Source organism: Crinia signifera, chromosome 6 (genome assembly GCF_055691185.1).
Source record: "Crinia signifera chromosome 6, ASM5569118v1, whole genome shotgun sequence".
In the NCBI taxonomy this organism is placed as follows: domain Eukaryota; kingdom Metazoa; phylum Chordata; class Amphibia; order Anura; family Myobatrachidae; genus Crinia; species Crinia signifera.
In genome coordinates this window covers 279,806,559-279,824,425 of record NC_139222.1, presented here as the reverse complement: position 1 = coordinate 279,824,425, position 17,867 = coordinate 279,806,559, and the positions used below count along the sequence as shown (strand labels likewise).

Below are 17,867 nucleotides of genomic sequence, written 5' to 3'. Positions count from 1 at the left end.
AACCTCTGACGAGCAGGGCCCTCTTTCCTTAGGTGCTTTGCCTTCTCTTACTTAAACCATCTTCTATGGCGCCAAAAGCTGCAGTTTTCTGATACGCTGATACTTATGTCAGTGGCGTCTGCTGAGGCAGCCATGTTTATGTCTCCTGTACATTGCCTCCAGCTGGCACTGTTTCCTGTTTTACTTATTTGTTTATGTGCCCTGTAATTGGGTGCTGCTGATCCCTTGTGGCACCATATAAATAAAGGATTATAGTAATACTAATAATATGACTGTGGGGACCTGCGTGCAGATCTACATGGGACCTTTCAAGTGCATGGGGACGCAACTGGGAGATGCGGGAGACAATAAATATGGCGTAAATTGTGCGCACATGTTGTGTATCCGCTTAATATATTTATATCGCACAAAAACAAGTTCACAACATGAGTCCCAAAGGCGGCATTGTGTATCCCTTCCCTGTATTTTACCACGTGAAGTGAATCACTGCTGATTTGTGGTCAAACCCGTTAAACACGCAGTAAAATTAAGTTTCATGGCTCGTTCTATTACTTAGCGGCTGAAAAGTGCATTAACTCCGGAAAAACACATTGTAATAGAATGAATGGTTTCCCACTGGGCCCATTTCCTCGCTGCCTGTAAGATTCTAGTCATGACTTCGTTCTCCGGGGTTACCGCACGCAATAGGTTCGGAAAGAACCGGAAAAAGATCAACGTATGAAAAGCACACGAGGAATGGATCTACGAGGCCTGTCACATTTCCTGCATTCGTCCCATTTTCCCTCAGCATGCGTTATCCTGCGGGCCCGTGAGCGTTCAAAGCGCCATCTTGTTCTGCCATTTGCCCGTGGCATCTGCCACAAAGAATTATACTTCACAACTCACAGAACTGTAAAAGCTCATTCACCTCCATGGAACGCATACTGATATATGAAGGCAAATACTTCACAAAAGGCTGCTCCACCTGTACACAGGCACTTCTTTCGTGCAAGAACAAGGACACCGGCTCCAGGCAGCAGCGCCGGCTCACGGGTGGCACCTGTGAATCAAATGGCGTTTACTCGTCTCTTTCCTCCTCTGTCATCTCTCAGGAGACAGGTGAGACTTGCCAGATATCTAATACTCATTTACTGACACCTGTAATCCGGCGGCTGACAGGAAGGTGTTAGTAAGCAGAGTCCCGTAAGGTGTGGGAGGGTGGCGGCCGGTTTTGAGGATGGGAGGGTTCCTGTCATTGTTCCGATAGAAAACGAAAACACATTTCCTTTATCTGTGGAAGCTGGAAGTGGTACCGTGTGCCAGTGTAAATAACTCCATCACGTCACTACATACCAGGGGGGAATCTTATAGTCAGGAATACTGGTGTAGTGCTCCAACCACTTACTGTACGTATAACTGGGGACACTGCCTCCTGGGATAAACCCTTATTCGTGATAACGTAACAGACAATGCCCCCGAGCCGGCAATGGTTCCCAATAGTAAACCTCAGCAGGGTGTGCCAGCACCTTATAGATAATAATAACAGCAATGAGACATGGAGGCACGAGGCACAAAATGCTGTAGGTCATTTTCAATGTGGCCTGCTTGTCTGAAATACCTCAGGTTAACCTTATCAAAGCTTGGGGGAGAGATAAAGTGGAGAGAAATAAACTACCAACCAATCAGCTCCTGTCATTTTTTTTTAAACATATAGGGCCAAATGTAATAGGGTGTGAGAAAGTGAGAGATTTTGGGAGAGTTTCCCCCCTTTTTTTTAAAGCGCATTAAAATAAAATGGGAAAATCTCCCACTTTCTGATTCTCACACCCTAGAATATTGGGCCCATAGTCTTTAATACGGCAGCTAGAAGCCATATTGGTAGTTTATCTCTCTCCAATTTATCTCTCTCTAAGCTTTAATAAAACCCCCTTCAAATAAATGCAATAAAGTGCAACATTTTGAGGAAGAAAAGTCATAAAATAACTATTTTTCACACGTGATCATTTTTCTTAAAGAAACACCAAAATACAAATTAAAAAAAAAAAACAGACCCCCCCTCCAAATATAAAACCTTTCTGGGGAGAGTACCTCGAGGCTGGGTGCTGCTCTCTATTTTCCACCTCATAACCATTACACAGAATAATACCAGCAGGGTCTCCGATATACAGATTACAGATGCATATTGGTGTGTCGCCGTGTACAATACAATCTATCAAACACCCCATTGAGAAGGTGGATCATATTGTTTGGGCTCGGGTGCCAGCAGGAAACCCATGGTGACACCCGTTTGTGCTTGTGAACCGCCCGGGCACATCGCCCCACGGGTCAGGGCAAACTTAATGAAATTCAGCCGCAGAGATCTTAGTGCGACAGCTGGTGGTGACACTAAACACACACACAAACACACAACCCCACAATCTCCGACACTTCACACGGGGACTCCCCGCTGCCTCAACAGTGCCAAGCAAATAGCAAGGCTTCATCATGAAAACCTGCCACTGAAATCGCCTCCATAGAAAGCCATCTATTTATAAGAGAATAAGCCATCTTTGAAACATTAGGCAAACGTTTATTATCGTTTCCCAGAACAGAATGTTTAATTATTTCACAATTCTATTCAATCAATAGAATCAATTTGACATTACATTTCACTGACACTGATGGTTAGATACGCTCCCTAGGAGGGTGTTTTTGGCATAGCTGACAATACAGACCTTTGTCTTGTCACAATGGGACACGTGTATTAAGCCAGGAGATAATGCACCAGCCAATCAGCTATGTTTAAAAAATGACAGTTAGGAGTTGATTGGCTGGTGAAGTATCACCTTCCACTTTATCTCTTCACCAGGCTTAGTACATCTGCCCCAATAAGAGCATTCAGAACAGTTTTTGGACCTGGGACGGGGTTTTCCAGGTTGCACCTAGTTACATACGGTACAACCTCTCCAATATTCCATACTAAGGGCCCAATGGCTAAATCGTGATGCTACGCCTGCATTGTGACACAACAGCCTCCTCCACCTGCCCTCATCCCCTATTTTCTGCTGCAATGACAGCTGTTATGAACACTCCTGTATATGGTAGACGGAGGATCGTTCGCGCGTATCGCGTCTGCCACAGCGAGCTCATTAGGAGGAAATAATCAATAAAATACACGTGAGAGAGACCCGCTCTCATTACAGCTGCCGAGATGGGCGCAGTCACACACCCCACAATCCCAGAACGCACATAAGAAGCGGCATAAAATAAAAGCAACATTTTGCACGGTGTATTACAGTCAATAGTCAACGTACGGTTTCCAAGCAGCGGCAGAACTACAAGTCCCAGGGTTCTAATACTTGCGGTGTAATTTCAATACAAGATAAGAAGAACTACCCCAGCACGGTCGAAGCACAACCAAGAAAGGCACGGGGACCTGTGTTATAGGCATCATCCATGAGGATGTCCCCTAGACCTCATGGAATAGAGGGGGGTTCTCTAACATGGTCCTCAGGACCCCACACAGTTCACGTTTTCCAGGTCACCCGGCAGCTGCACAGGTGCACTCATTACTCATTGACCCATTGTAAAAGATCCACAGGTGGAGCTAATTATTTCACTTGGGATTCTGGGAGGAGACCTGCAAAACATGCACCGTGTGGGGTCCCGAGGACCGAGTTTGAGGACCTGTGGAATAGAGTGACCCTGACCATCAGACAGGCCAGGAGCTTACGCGATGACCCTAGCAACCACAGGCAGATAATTACCTCTGAGCTAGGATGCCCCGGGTACCAGCGTCTTCTGTGGTGCAGAATCTTTATCTCGTCCTCAGCAGCAAATGAGAATCGTCCAGTTGGACACCGCGGGAGGACGGTACAGCCGCACGCACCCTCTTATTACATCACAATGTCCCTGCCACAGTCACAGAGCGGAAAACACACACAACTGCTGCTCTGTCGCCTGACAGAAAGCAACACAGAGGAGCATGAAAGGGAGTGGGCTGGAGAAGGTTCTCCCTGCTCTGGAAACAGCAGCGCCCAGGGCAGGGAGAGAGGGAGGAGGAGGAGGAGGAGGAGGAGGAGGAGAGGAAGACTGGGACCAGGTAGATGGTGACAATGCTACAATATAACCTGCTTCTCCTCACCTACCGGCCCGGGGCGTGACGAGAAGCAGGTTATACTGTCACCTTACAAAGAACTAAGGATCTAATAGGGGTTAAACAAGTCACAGAGTAGACGGGACAAGAGGTTCTTATCTGTCATCACATTCTATGTTACCCCTGTCTGTCTGGTGTCCTGGTGCTCCTGACACTCCGTATCAGTGGCACTCTGATTCTGGGGGGTCCAAGCCTTCTAAAGAGTGCAGAGGTGGCCGTAACAATGAATTAGCTTCTATCATGTTATAGAATGTACTAGATTAATGTTCTCTAGCAGCTGATCGGTTGCTATTGGTAAATTCTCCCCTCTTTAGAAGGCTTGATGCAACTTTCCCTTTGTTGAAAGGTTTTTGCCTGCAAAAGTTAAATGTAGCATTGGTCTCTTTGCTTGGGACTGTTTGGCCACCAGGGGGCAGCGCTGCAGTGAAGAGTCAGGCACTTAGAAAAATGGCTGCTTGCACTATAGGTGGGTGACTCGCTGCTTACCGAGCGGTTAGACTCTGTCCGCCGGGCGAGCGAACTCACGCCACCCTTCCCCGAGCGAACGGGGCCGTATATGCGTATTTTCGCCAAATCGCATGCGCAGATCCGCAACACCGGTCCCCTGACCGAATTCTGCTCATTACAAGCCACCCTGAATTCCCCCTTATATTTTACAACGTGAAATACATTGCCCCATTCCGCCATCCTCTTTATGAGGTGCCTCAATGAAGTTACTGGTCCCTGGCTACATTCTCACGCCCACAAAAGGGCCCTTTGCAACTGCGGAACTGAGAGTTGCGTCTCGCACCCACCGACTGTTCGATCAATTTTTCTATTTTAATTGCTACTGAAAATAAACCCATTTTGTAAACATTCTTGATTAAAATAAAACAATTGTGTCAACTCCTCATACACCTAACCTCAACACGCCAGGTGCGAGTGTGCGCCGCACCTAGTGGTGTAACGCCTTTTCTCCTCGAATGCGCGCCTTGATCGCAACGCGATGCACCAGTGCAGTTCCACATATAGGTTTTATTGCACCACATTGTGAATAAGACGCAATTGTGCGGCAAAGGTGGGTGGCACCGACCTGGAGCGCTGAGATCGGACGTTTGGCGCATCTGTAGCAATGACACATCTGTAGTTCCCACCCCATCTACAAGAGGGCGCTCATCCCTTTGCTGAATTGTCCTTTCAAAGTTGGTGCGACGGGATCATCAACCGATTACCGTGTCAGCGAATCGGACGACAATCAGCCGTTCGGCGTAGGATTTGCTAAATCACACAACTCCTTATACGGTACGACCGTTATGACGCGGCCAGATAATCATTTCCAATTGTATTACATAACAAGTCACCAATAACAATGATGTCAGACATTACATAACTGCAAAGGACTACAAAGGCCAAAAGCAATTTAAAATTACACAGTGTGACAATGGGAGACACCCAGCATAATTACTATCATTCTGTTTTAGTTACAGTACAAGGAGGCCACTATTAAACGTTAACTCTTCGTAGGTTCCAGGATTTAAACTATATTGTACCTGTAGATCGCCGTGACACCGCTGAAGCCCCTCCCCCCGGCATACCGGGAAACGGCCTGACGCCACCTATAAACTATTGTTATTACTGTGTCAGGTTTAAAAATAATATATGACATCAGAATGCAGGTGCGAATGTGCTACATAGGCGGCCAGCGCACAGTGTTGTCATGGAGAGGCCTGGTGGTAACAAACAAGATGGCAGCTCACACTGAATGAGAGATATGCTGCAGTGTTCCGTAGGGATGTACCAGAGTAAATATGAGACGCTCTGTATACAACAATAGGAAATGGACCATTTTCAACTATTTCTGGCCTCTGATCTGCAGGGGGCCGGGAGAGGGGTCCCGGCCTCCGCTTCCACAGCAGTAACCGGGCTGGTTTTATGTGTTATTATAGAACTAGAGATCTGTCTCCCAGGATAAATGCTCCCACAGGTTCTGGCCCCGGCCTGCATATGGGGCGTATACGCCAGGAATGTGCCCTAGGGTGACGACGGAGCTCATTCCTGCAGCAATCACTGGGTTTAATATAGAAGTGTTACAAAAACTGCAAGAAATTGTGTGATCCGGAAGTTCTCCATCCGGGAGGGATGTGTGGAAACGGGCACCCGCGCCTTGCACGCGCCGGGCCATGGCCTCATTAGCATGGGAACGCCCATGAAATGCTGGGCGTTCCCATATGCTAATGGTACAGCCCCACGCCCCTCTCCACCCCTCGCCCACATTTCAGAATGCGCAGATGTATCCCCATACAACTATCCTCCATGCGATACAAGTGAGCTCCATGTGGCTCTGTGGTGCGCGCATCTTTTTTTTCCAACCGTTTCTGTTAAATTGCGCCTAGGACGAACAGGACGCACAGGCAGCTTCTGATGATTAAAATGATATGCAGCCTGTTTGTATTCAGTGCGTGACTGCCGCTGTAGCTGCATAAGCAATGGAACATTACCACACCTCCCAACATTGAGCCACGCACACCCAGACAGAGGTGCCATGTCTCATCACTATTGGAGCATGGCCAGCACTGTGTAAGCTAGTGCAACCTAGGATGGCGTACTCATTGTTTGGGGGGACTGTCCCACATCTCTTCCGGGGCCGGCACAGCGTCTATTCAGGGAGACAGCAAATATTGGGACAGATTGGAGGTACAGATGGAGCCGATCTCATTCATTGGGGGTCTGGCGGTCGGATCGCCAACCACCAGAAGGGGACGCGCTTCAGACGGAGCTGAATCCCCATCGTTGTCCGCCGGTCCCCGCACCCCCCTAACCCTGCCCATCTCCCTGTAGCAGAGAAAGGCAGGGTTTGCGTCCCCCACCACCTGAAAACCGGGAGCACGTCCCAGTCAGATTTAGCGCCTCTCTGCCGGCCATCGCCAGCGGGGGCATTCTGGTGAGCCCCGGCGCTGGCTGAGAGCCGCTCCGTCTGTATGTGTTACAGTGTTATCCTGGAAACACGGCGTTGCACAAATGTGACTTTGCCTTTCAGACGCATTTTGCGGTTACGTTTGCATCCGACTCTGAATAAGCCCCAGGTGCGCTTTACAAATGAGGTCTGCAGTCATAAAAACAGGTTTATAAGATATAAGGGAAGATATAGGTGTTGTGTTGTGGCTGCTGTGTCACATAAAAGTGCTGGGAGGATCTCACTACTAATAAACCATTTACAATTGTGTTTAACTTGGAAACTATTTGACAGACTTGAGGCCCAATGTACAGATAACCAGTATCTCTGCTGCCCCCTTCTGTCAGACAGAACACATTGCGGAAATCCTGTTGTAACATTGAGGGTTATTCTTGTTCACTCGGAAAGGCACAATCACTCTCTAATGGACAAAACCATGTGCACTGCAGGTGGGGCTGATGTAACATGTGCAGAGAGAGTTAGATTTGGGTGTTTTATTGTTTCTGTGCAGGGTAAATACTGGATGCTTTGTTTTTACACTGCAATATAGATCTCACTTTGAAGTACACCCCCCACCCAAATCTAACTCTCTCTGCACGTTACATCTGCCCCACCTGCAGTGCACATTGTTTTGTCCCCAAGAGAGTGATTGTGCCTTTGCGTGTGAACTAGAATAAGGGCCATTATCACAGTCATTGTTACAACATCGGTTTTTTTTTTCTTTCTTTTTTTGTGAAAGACGACAAACATACAACACACACCTGGCTTGGTGCAGGCGTACGCGCAGCGCTTCAGTCGGACGCAGCAAAGTTTTCTTTGCCATTGCACACAGGGCAGGCGACAGGGGGGGGTCAAAGGGGACACTCGTACCGGGCCCCGACCAGTTGAGGGGCCCCAAGGCTTTGAGGGACTGAGGGTCTGTAAGCATGACTGCCTAATCACATGTCTGGCTACCCATTCTAATGAGTTTAGTGACATCACGCAACGCACAAAACCACACGACACACAATGCTGTGCCCTCCAATCTGCCCTTCCCTATTATATTGCATAGTAAATATTAATTATCTGTTTATTTCTAATAATAAAAAAATACATTCAATATGCAATGTAATAAAAATCTGCATGCGGTGTTGGGGGGGCCCCAGAAATATCAGTGTTCCGGGCCCCGGCCATGATTTCACATGCGCCATTGCACACTGCGCATGTGCCGCTATTGATAACACCCAGAGTATTTATTTGCAAAGTGAGTACCAGGTAGTGAGTGTTTGGGGGAGATAAACGTGGGGGGGATGGGAGGACACAGGTGCTTTCCCTCGTCAGCCGCTGGGACATTCCCAACGCACCATAATAATGCTCAGCGATCCAATGTTCAGAGCAATGCGCCCGCAGTTCCTGCTTATGTACATATGTAGTGGGTGTGAGACCTCAGCAGTGGCCATCTTTGGTGCAGCAAAATCGCAGCTTCGCATGTAACGTCAGACACCTCCGAACCAGACGCATTGATAGAACAACCGTCAACGCTCCGTATTATTTCTAAAGTCAGAATAACTCTCCATGGGACCCATTTATCAATGAGTTTTAGCTATTTAAAACTCGTTGCATATGATAAATGGTGATGCAGCCAATCAGCCCCCAACTGCCATTTTTTGAACACATGACAGTTGGAGCAACATTAATTAGATGCTAAAAGTTTTAAACAGCTAAAACTGAGAGAAGCATTCTGTAGCGTGTGTGCAGGCAGATTTGGGGGTGTTTTGTAGGGTACTGTATCTACAATATACAGTCGGTGCTGCCGTCTTGTACCCCACTAGAACCAGCACCTAGACAGCACTAAAGCAATTCTCCATTCACTGGGGTCGTCAGAGAGAGCAGTACAAGGGAAATGGAGCTGTTATATGTACATCTTACACTTCATATATAGAACATAGAATGTGACGGCAGATAAGAACCATTTGGCCCATCTAGTCTGCCTCTTTTTTTACCCTTCAGTTAATCTCAACCCTTTTTAATCCTTATTTCTTTGTAAGGATATCAATATGCCTAACCCAAGCATGTTTAAATTGTTCTCCTGTCTTTGTTGCCCTTATTTGTACAGTCTCCAATGTATTTATATCCTTCTGAAGATATGGTCTCCAGAACTAAACACAATACTCTAGATCAGTTATTTTCAACCTTTTTACCTTGCGGCACACTAAATAAGATTTTAAAATTGCCAAGGCACACCATGAGATCCCCACAGGGAAAAACACATTGGCCCCCACAGGAAAAAAAACAAACCTATTGGCCTCCATATAAAAAACAATCACACTGGTCCCCACAGGTAACACAAATAAAATACATCGGCCATTTACATGAAAAGAAGAGACCAGTAAATAACAATTGAACTGGTGGTGGCTATAAACTGGTTTGGGCATCTCTAGATCTGGGGGCACACGTGAGAGCAGCTCAAGGCACACTTGTGTAACACGGCACAGTGGTTGAAAACACTGCTCTAGATGAGGTCGTACCAATGACCTATACAGTGGCATTATTACTTCTTTTTTTCTGCTACTGATTCCTCTCCCTATGCAACCAAGCATCTGACTAGCCTTCTTCATTGCTTTGCTACATTGCTTTCCTCCCTTTAAGTCACTTGAAATAGTGACTCCTAGAACATTTACATTGTAGAGAACATGACACAGAGCTCCCATATAATCTCCCCCCAGTACCGACTCTGATGGGCACCCCAAAGTCCTGTTACCTCACCGCACAATCAGAGTACGAAACCCAGCAGAACAGGAGGACAACCCCCATCATTTACCTCCAGCACTTTCCCAGTGATGAACTCGTGGCAAGCTTCGCACTTCACCCCAAACAACACCTGATAATCCTTTTCACAGTACGGGGACCCATCCCTGGGCAAAAAGAGAAGAGGCGGAAACAGCTTTAAAATAAAATAAAATCTGTTTTTGTCTAAGGTTTAATTCAGTTCAGTTCCATGAATGAAATCTTGTCATACATAACTGTTGTAATCTCTATACGCCACTAGATGGCAGTAATGCCAAACCGATAAACAGCTACATTTACTGGATTGTTTGCAACAGGTGGGAAGTGGACTGCTTGTGGTCCTGAAGATTTTCGCATGTGGTCCCTGACTATGGGGGTTATTCTGATTCACTCAGAAAGGCACACTCACTCTCTAATGGATAAAACCATGTGCGCTGCAGGTGGGGCTGATGTAACATGTGCAGAGAGTGTTAGATTTGGATGTTTTATTGTTTCTGTGCAGGGTAAATACTGGCTGCTTTATTTTTACACTGCAATATAGATATCAGTTTGAAGTACACCCCCCACCCAAATCTAACTCTTTCTGCACATGTTACATCAGCCCCACCTGCAGTGCACATGGTTTTGTACATTAGAGAGTGATTGTGCCTTTCCGAGTGAATCAGAATAACCCCCTATGTGCCTCCCACTGACTACTGCTCTGCTGTGTGTGACAGTGTGTGTGTGTGTGTGCGCGCGCGAGTGTGTGGTTATAGTACATAGCATCATAGAACACTTGCCTACTTTCGAAAACTAGAATTAAGGAGGTTACAAAGAGTGGTGAGCCATCAAGGGGGTGTGTCATACTCTGCCCAAGCGGCGTGTCTAGGTCCACATATGGGTCTGTCTATGTTTACATTTTTTTTTGCAAGATATTTTAGATATAGTTTAGGAAGTTCTGCAAGTATTGTTGCTAACATTGCTGCCTGCGATGTTTCTTTTCTTCTCACTAAATACAATATACATGATTAATGTAATGTCTGTGCAATAAATTCCAAATGCAATTTGACCTTGTGTGAATTCATCCCTAAGCATACAAGTATTTTCAGCGTATTTAATGTTACTTTGTTGTGAACACTGGACTGTCTGCATCTTGTAGGCACTACCTATATTTATTGGTTGCGCTGTTTTTCATACCGTTATAGTATAAGCCAAATCAGTATAGACAGAAACAATATAACTCTCTCTGCACCTGTTACATCTGCCCCTCCTGCAGCGCAGCATGGTTTTGTCCATCCTAAGTCATTCACTAGCAGCAGCATTCTATGGGTCAGTGCACACCAGCACAGAAGAACCTGTGTGATCATGTGCTGTTGCTCTCACATGTCAGGGCTTACCACTAGGGAGGATAATGAGAGGGACTCCTGAGCAGCTACAACAAATCACAGGGATTAGACAAATCATTGTCCTTGCAGAGAAACTCCTTAGAGGCATCCCTGGGCAAATCTGAAGAATCAGGGAGATTTATGGCTGCATGGACTGCATTGCCAGACAGCAGGAGATTTATGGCTGAAATGGGAGCCTCCTTTATGATGCGTTTGTAACATGACGTACGCTCAGCGATGGCGTGTCCTGTAACAGGACGTGCGCTTAGTGATGGCGTGTCCTGTAACATGACGTGCGCTCAGCGATGGCGTGTCCTGTAACAGGACGTGCGCTTAGTGATGGCGTGTCCTGTAACATGACGTGCGCTCAGTGATGGCGTGTCCTGTAACATGACGTGCGCTTAGTGATGGCGTGTCCTGTAACATGACGTGCACTCAGCGATGGCGTGTCCTGTAACAGGACGTGCGCTTAGTGATGGCGTGTCCTGTAACATGACGTGCGCTCAGTGATGTCGTGTCCTGTAACATGACGTGCGCTCAGTGATGGCGTGTCCTGTAACATGACGTGCGCTCTGTGATGGCGTGTCCTGTAACATGATGTGCGCTCAGTGATGGCGTGTCCTGTAACATGACGTGCACTAAGTGATGGCGTGTCTTGTAACATGATGTGCACTCAGTGATGGCGTGTCCTGTAACATGACGTGCGCTCAGTGATGGCGAGTCCTGTAACATGATGTGTGATCAGTGATGGCGTGTCTTGTAACATGATGTGTGATCAGTGAATAGCGTGTCCTGAAACATGACGTGTGCTCAGTGATGGCGTGTTTGTAACATGATGTGCGCTCAGTGATGACATGTCCTGTAACATGGCGTGCGCTCTGTGATGGCGTGTCCTGTAACATGACGTGCGCTCTGTGATGGCGTGTCCTGTAACATGATGTGTGATCAGTGAATAGCGTGTCCTGTAACGTGACGTGTGCTCAGTGATGGCGTGTTTGTAACATGACCTGCGCTCAGTGATGACATGTCCTGTAACATGATGTGTGTTCAGTGATGGCGTGTCCTGTAACATGATGTGTGTTCAGTGATGGTATGTTCTGTGACATGACGTGCGCTCTTTGATGGCGTTTCCTGTAACATGATATGTGTTCAGTGATGGCGTGTTTGTAACATGACGTGCGCTCAGTGATGACATGTCCTGTAACATGATGTGTGTTCAGTGATGGCGTGTCCTGTAACATGATGTGTGTTCAGTGATGGCGTGTCCTGTAACATGACGTGCGCTCAGTGATGGCGTGTCCTGTAACATGACGTGTGCTTAGTGATTGCGTGTCCTGTAACATGACGTGTGCTCAGTGATGGCGTGTCCTGTAACATGACCTGCGCTCAGTGATGACATGTCCTGTAACATGATGTGTGTTCAGTGATGGCGTGTCCTGTAACATGATATCTGCTCAGCAATGGCGTGTCCTGTAACAGGACGTGCGCTTAGTGATGGCGTGTTTTGTAACATGACATGTGCTCAGTGATGGCGTGTCCTGTAACATGACGTGCGCTCAGTGATGGCGTGTCCTGTAACATGATATCTGCTCAGCGATGGCGTGCCCTGTAACATGATGTGCGCTTAGTGATGGCGTGTCCTGTAACATGACGTGTGCTCAGTGATGGCGTGTCCTGTATCATGACGTGTGTTCAGTGATGGCGTGTCCTGTAACATAACGTGCACTCAGTGATGGCGTGTCTTGTAACATGACGTGCACTCAGTGATGGTGTATCTTGTAACATGACGTGCGCTCAGTGATGGCGTGCCCTGTAACATAATGTGTGATCAGTGAATAGCGTGTCCTGTAACATGACGTGTGCTCAGTGATGGCGTGTTTGTAACATGATGTGCGCTCAGTGATGACATGTCCTCTAACATGACGTGCGCTCTGTGATGGCGTGTCCTGCGCTCTGTGATGGCGTGTCCTGTAACATGACGTGCGCTCTGTGTTGGCGTGTCCTGTAACATGCTGTGTGATCAGTGAATAGCGTGTCCTGTAACGTGACGTGTGCTCAGTGATGGCGTGTTTGTAAAATGACCTGCGCTCAGTGATGACATGCCCTGTAACATGATGTGTGTTCAGTGATGGCGTGTCCTGTAACATGTTATGTGTTCAGTGATGGCATGTTCTGTGACATGACGTGCGCTCTTTGATGGCGTGTCCTGTAACATAATATGTGTTCAGTGATGGCGTGTTTGTAACATGACGTGCGCTCAGTGATGACATGTCCTGTAACATGATGTGTGTTCAGTGATGGCGTGTCCTGTAACATGATGTGTGTTCAGTGATGGCATGTCCTGTAACATGACGTGCGCTCAGTGATGGCGTGTCCTGTTACATGATATCTGCTCAGCGATGGCGTGTCCGGTAACAGGACGTGCGCTTAGTGATTGCGTGTCCTGTAACATGACGTGTGCTCAGCGATGGCGTGCCCTGTATCATGACCTGCACTCAGTGATGACATGTCCTGTAACATGACGTGTGCTCAGTGATGGCGTATCCTGTATCATGACGTGTGTTCAGTGATGGAGTGTCCTGTAACATGACGTGTGTTCAGTGATGGCGTGTCCTGTAACATGACGTGTGTCAGTGATGGCGTGTCCTGTAACATGACGTGTGTTCAGTGATGGCGTGTCCTGTAACATGACATGCGCTCAGTGATGGCGTGTCCTGTAACATGACATGCGCTCAGTGATGGCGTGTCCTGTAACATGACGTGTGTTCAGTGATGGCGTGTCCTGTAACATGACGTGTGTTCAGTGATGGTGTGTCCTGTAACATGACATGTGCTCAGTGATGGCGTGTCCTGTAACATGACGTGTGTTCAGTGATGGCATGTCCTGTAACATGACGTTTGCTCAGCGATGGCATGTCCTGTAACATGACGTGCGCTCAGTGATGGCGTGTCCTGTAACATGACGTGTGCTCAGTGATGGCGTGTCCTGTAACATGACGTGTGCTCAGTGATGGCGTGTCCTGTAACATGATGTGTGTTCAGTGATGACGTGTGTTCAGTGATGGCATGTCCTGTAACATGACGTGTGTTCAGTGATGGCGTGTCCTGTAACATGACGTGCGCTCTGTGATGGCGTGTCCTGTAACATGATGTGTGTTCAGTGATGGCGTGTCCTGTAACATGACGTGTGCTCTGTGATGGCGTGTCCTGTAACATGACGTGTGTTCAGTGATGGCGTGTCCTGTAACATGACATGTGTTCAGTGATGGCGTGTCCGGTAACATGACGTGTGCTCAGTGATGGCGTGTCCTGTAACATGACGTGTGTTCAGTGATGGCGTGTCCTGTAACATGACGTGTGCTCAGTGATGGCGTATCCTGTAACATGATGTGTGTTCAGTGATGACATGTACTCAGTGATGGCGTGTCCTGTAACATGACGTGTGCTCTGTGATGGCGTGTCCTGTAACATGACGTGTGTTCAGTCATGGCGTGTCCTGTAACATGACGTGTGTTCAGTGATGGCGTGTCCTGTAACATGACGTGCGCTCAGTGATGGCGTGTCCTGTAACATGATGTGTGTTCAGTGATGGCGTGTCCTGTAACATGATGTGTGCTCAGCGATGGCATGTCCTGTAACATGACGTGCGCTCAGTGATGGCGTGTCCTGTAACATGACGTGTGCTCAGTGATGGCGTGTCCTGTAACATGACGTGTGCTCAGTGATGGCGTGTCCTGTAACATGATGTGTGTTCAGTGATGACGTGTGTTCAGTGATGGCGTGTCCTGTAACATGACGTGCGCTCTGTGATGGCGTGTCCTGTAACATGATGTGTGTTCAGTGATGGCGTGTCCTGTAACATGACGTGTGCTCTGTGATGGCGTGTCCTGTAACATGACGTGTGTTCAGTGATGGCGTGTCCTGTAACATGACGTGTGTTTAGTGATGGCGTGTCCGGTAACATGACGTGTGCTCAGTGATGGCGTGTCCTGTAACATGACGTGTGTTCAGTGATGGCATGTCCTGTAACATGACGTGTGCTCAGTGATGGCGTGTCCTGTAACATGATGTGTGTTCAGTGATGACATGTACTCAGTGATGGCGTGTCCTGTAACATGATGTGTGCTCTGTGATGGCGTGTCCTGTAACATGACGTGTGTTCAGTCATGGCGTGTCCTGTAACATGACGTGTGTTCAGTGATGGCGTGTCCTGTAACATGACGTGCGCTCAGTGATGGCGTGTCCTGTAACATGATGTGTGTTCAGTGATGGCGTGTCCTGTAACATGATGTGTGTTCAGTGATGGCATGTCCTGTAACATGACGTGCGCTCAGTGATGGCGTGTCCTGTTACATGATATCTGCTCAGCGATGGCGTGTCCGGTAACAGGACGTGCGCTTAGTGATTGCGTGTCCTGTAACATGACGTGTGCTCAGCGATGGCGTGCCCTGTAACATGACCTGCGCTCAGTGATGACATGTCCTGTAACATGACGTGTGCTCAGTGATGGCGTATCCTGTATCATGACGTGTGTTCAGTGATGGAGTGTCCTGTAACATGACGTGTGTTCAGTGATGGCGTGTCCTGTAACATGACGTGTGTCAGTGATGGCGTGTCCTGTAACATGACGTGTGTTCAGTGATGGAGTGTCCTGTAACATGACATGCGCTCAGTGATGGCGTGTCCTGTAACATGACATGCGCTCAGTGATGGCGTGTCCTGTAACATGACGTGTGTTCAGTGATGGCGTGTCCTGTAACATGACGTGTGTTCAGTGATGGTGTGTCCTGTAACATGACATGTGCTCAGTGATGGCGTGTCCTGTAACATGACGTGTGTTCAGTGATGGCATGTCCTGTAACATGACGTTTGCTCAGCGATGGCATGTCCTGTAACATGACGTGCGCTCAGTGATGGCGTGTCCTGTAACATGACGTGTGCTCAGTGATGGCGTGTCCTGTAACATGACGTGTGCTCAGTGATGGCGTGTCCTGTAACATGATGTGTGTTCAGTGATGACGTGTGTTCAGTGATGGCATGTCCTGTAACATGACGTGTGTTCAGTGATGGCGTGTCCTGTAACATGACGTGCGCTCTGTGATGGCGTGTCCTGTAACATGATGTGTGTTCAGTGATGGCGTGTCCTGTAACATGACGTGTGCTCTGTGATGGCGTGTCCTGTAACATGACGTGTGTTCAGTGATGGCGTGTCCTGTAACATGACGTGTGTTCAGTGATGGCGTGTCCGGTAACATGACGTGTGCTCAGTGATGGCGTGTCCTGTAACATGACGTGTGTTCAGTGATGGCGTGTCCTGTAACATGACGTGTGCTCAGTGATGGCGTGTCCTGTAACATGATGTGTGTTCAGTGATGACATGTACTCAGTGATGGCGTGTCCTGTAACATGACGTGTGCTCTGTGATGGCGTGTCCTGTAACATGACGTGTGTTCAGTCATGGCGTGTCCTGTAACATGACGTGTGTTCAGTGATGGCGTGTCCTGTAACATGACGTGCGCTCAGTGATGGCGTGTCCTGTAACATGATGTGTGTTCAGTGATGGCGTGTCCTGTAACATGATGTGTGCTCAGCGATGGCATGTCCTGTAACATGACGTGCGCTCAGTGATGGCATGTCCTGTAACATGACGTGTGCTCAGTGATGGCGTGTCCTGTAACATGATGTGTGTTCAGTGATGACGTGTGTTCAGTGATGGCGTGTCCTGTAACATGACGTGCGCTCTGTGATGGCGTGTCCTGTAACATGATGTGTGTTCAGTGATGGCGTGTCCTGTAACATGACGTGTGCTCTGTGATGGCGTGTCCTGTAACATGACGTGTGTTCAGTGATGGCGTGTCCTGTAACATGACGTGTGTTTAGTGATGGCGTGTCCGGTAACATGACGTGTGCTCAGTGATGGCGTGTCCTGTAACATGACGTGTGTTCAGTGATGGCGTGTCCTGTAACATGACGTGTGCTCAGTGATGGCGTGTCCTGTAACATGATGTGTGTTCAGTGATGACATGTACTAAGTGATGGCGTGTCCTGTAACATGACGTGTGCTCTGTGATGGCGTGTCCTGTAACATGACGTGTGTTCAGTCATGGCGTGTCCTGTAACATGACGTGTGTTCAGTGATGGCGTGTCCTGTAACATGACGTGCGCTCAGTGATGGCGTGTCCTGTAACATGATGTGTGTTCAGTGATGGCGTGTCCTGTAACATGATGTGTGCTCAGTGATGGCATGTCCTGTAACATGACGTGTGCTCAGTGATGGCGTGTCCTGTAACATGACGTGTGTTCAGTGATGGCGTGTCCTGTAACATGACGTGTGCTCAGTGATGGCGTGTCCTGTAACATGATGTGTGTTCAGTGATGACATGTACTCAGTGATGGCGTGTCCTGTAACATGACGTGTGCTCTGTGATGGCGTGTCCTGTAACATGACGTGTATTCAGTGATGGTGTGTCCTGTAACATGACGTGTGTTCAGTGATGGCGTGTCCTGTAACATGATGTGTGTTCAGTGATGACATGTACTCAGTGATGGCGTGTCCTGTAACATGACGTGTGCTCAGTGATGGCGTGTCCTGTAACATGACATGTGTTCAGTGATGGTGTGTCCTGTAACATGACGTGTGTTCAGTGATGGCGTGTCCTGTAACATGACGTGTGTTCAGTGATGGCGTGTC

The 17,867-nt window shown here is 47.9% G+C and overlaps 1 protein-coding gene across 14 annotated transcripts in view; it reads right to left on the bottom strand.

Moving 5' to 3' along the window:
- ABLIM1 (actin binding LIM protein 1) overlaps positions 1–17,867 on the bottom strand; it is a 211,667-nt gene that overhangs the window by 69,474 nt on the left and 124,326 nt on the right. For all 14 annotated transcript variants that reach the window (XR_014444666.1, XR_014444656.1, XR_014444657.1 and 11 more), the window contains exon 6: positions 9,847–9,940. Coding sequence is in view for 1 of the 14 variants with exons in the window: in XM_083149751.1 (XP_083005877.1) it covers positions 9,847–9,940 (94 nt within the window). In the remaining 13 variants the exon portion in view is untranslated. The remainder of the gene's footprint in view (positions 1–9,846; positions 9,941–17,867) is intronic.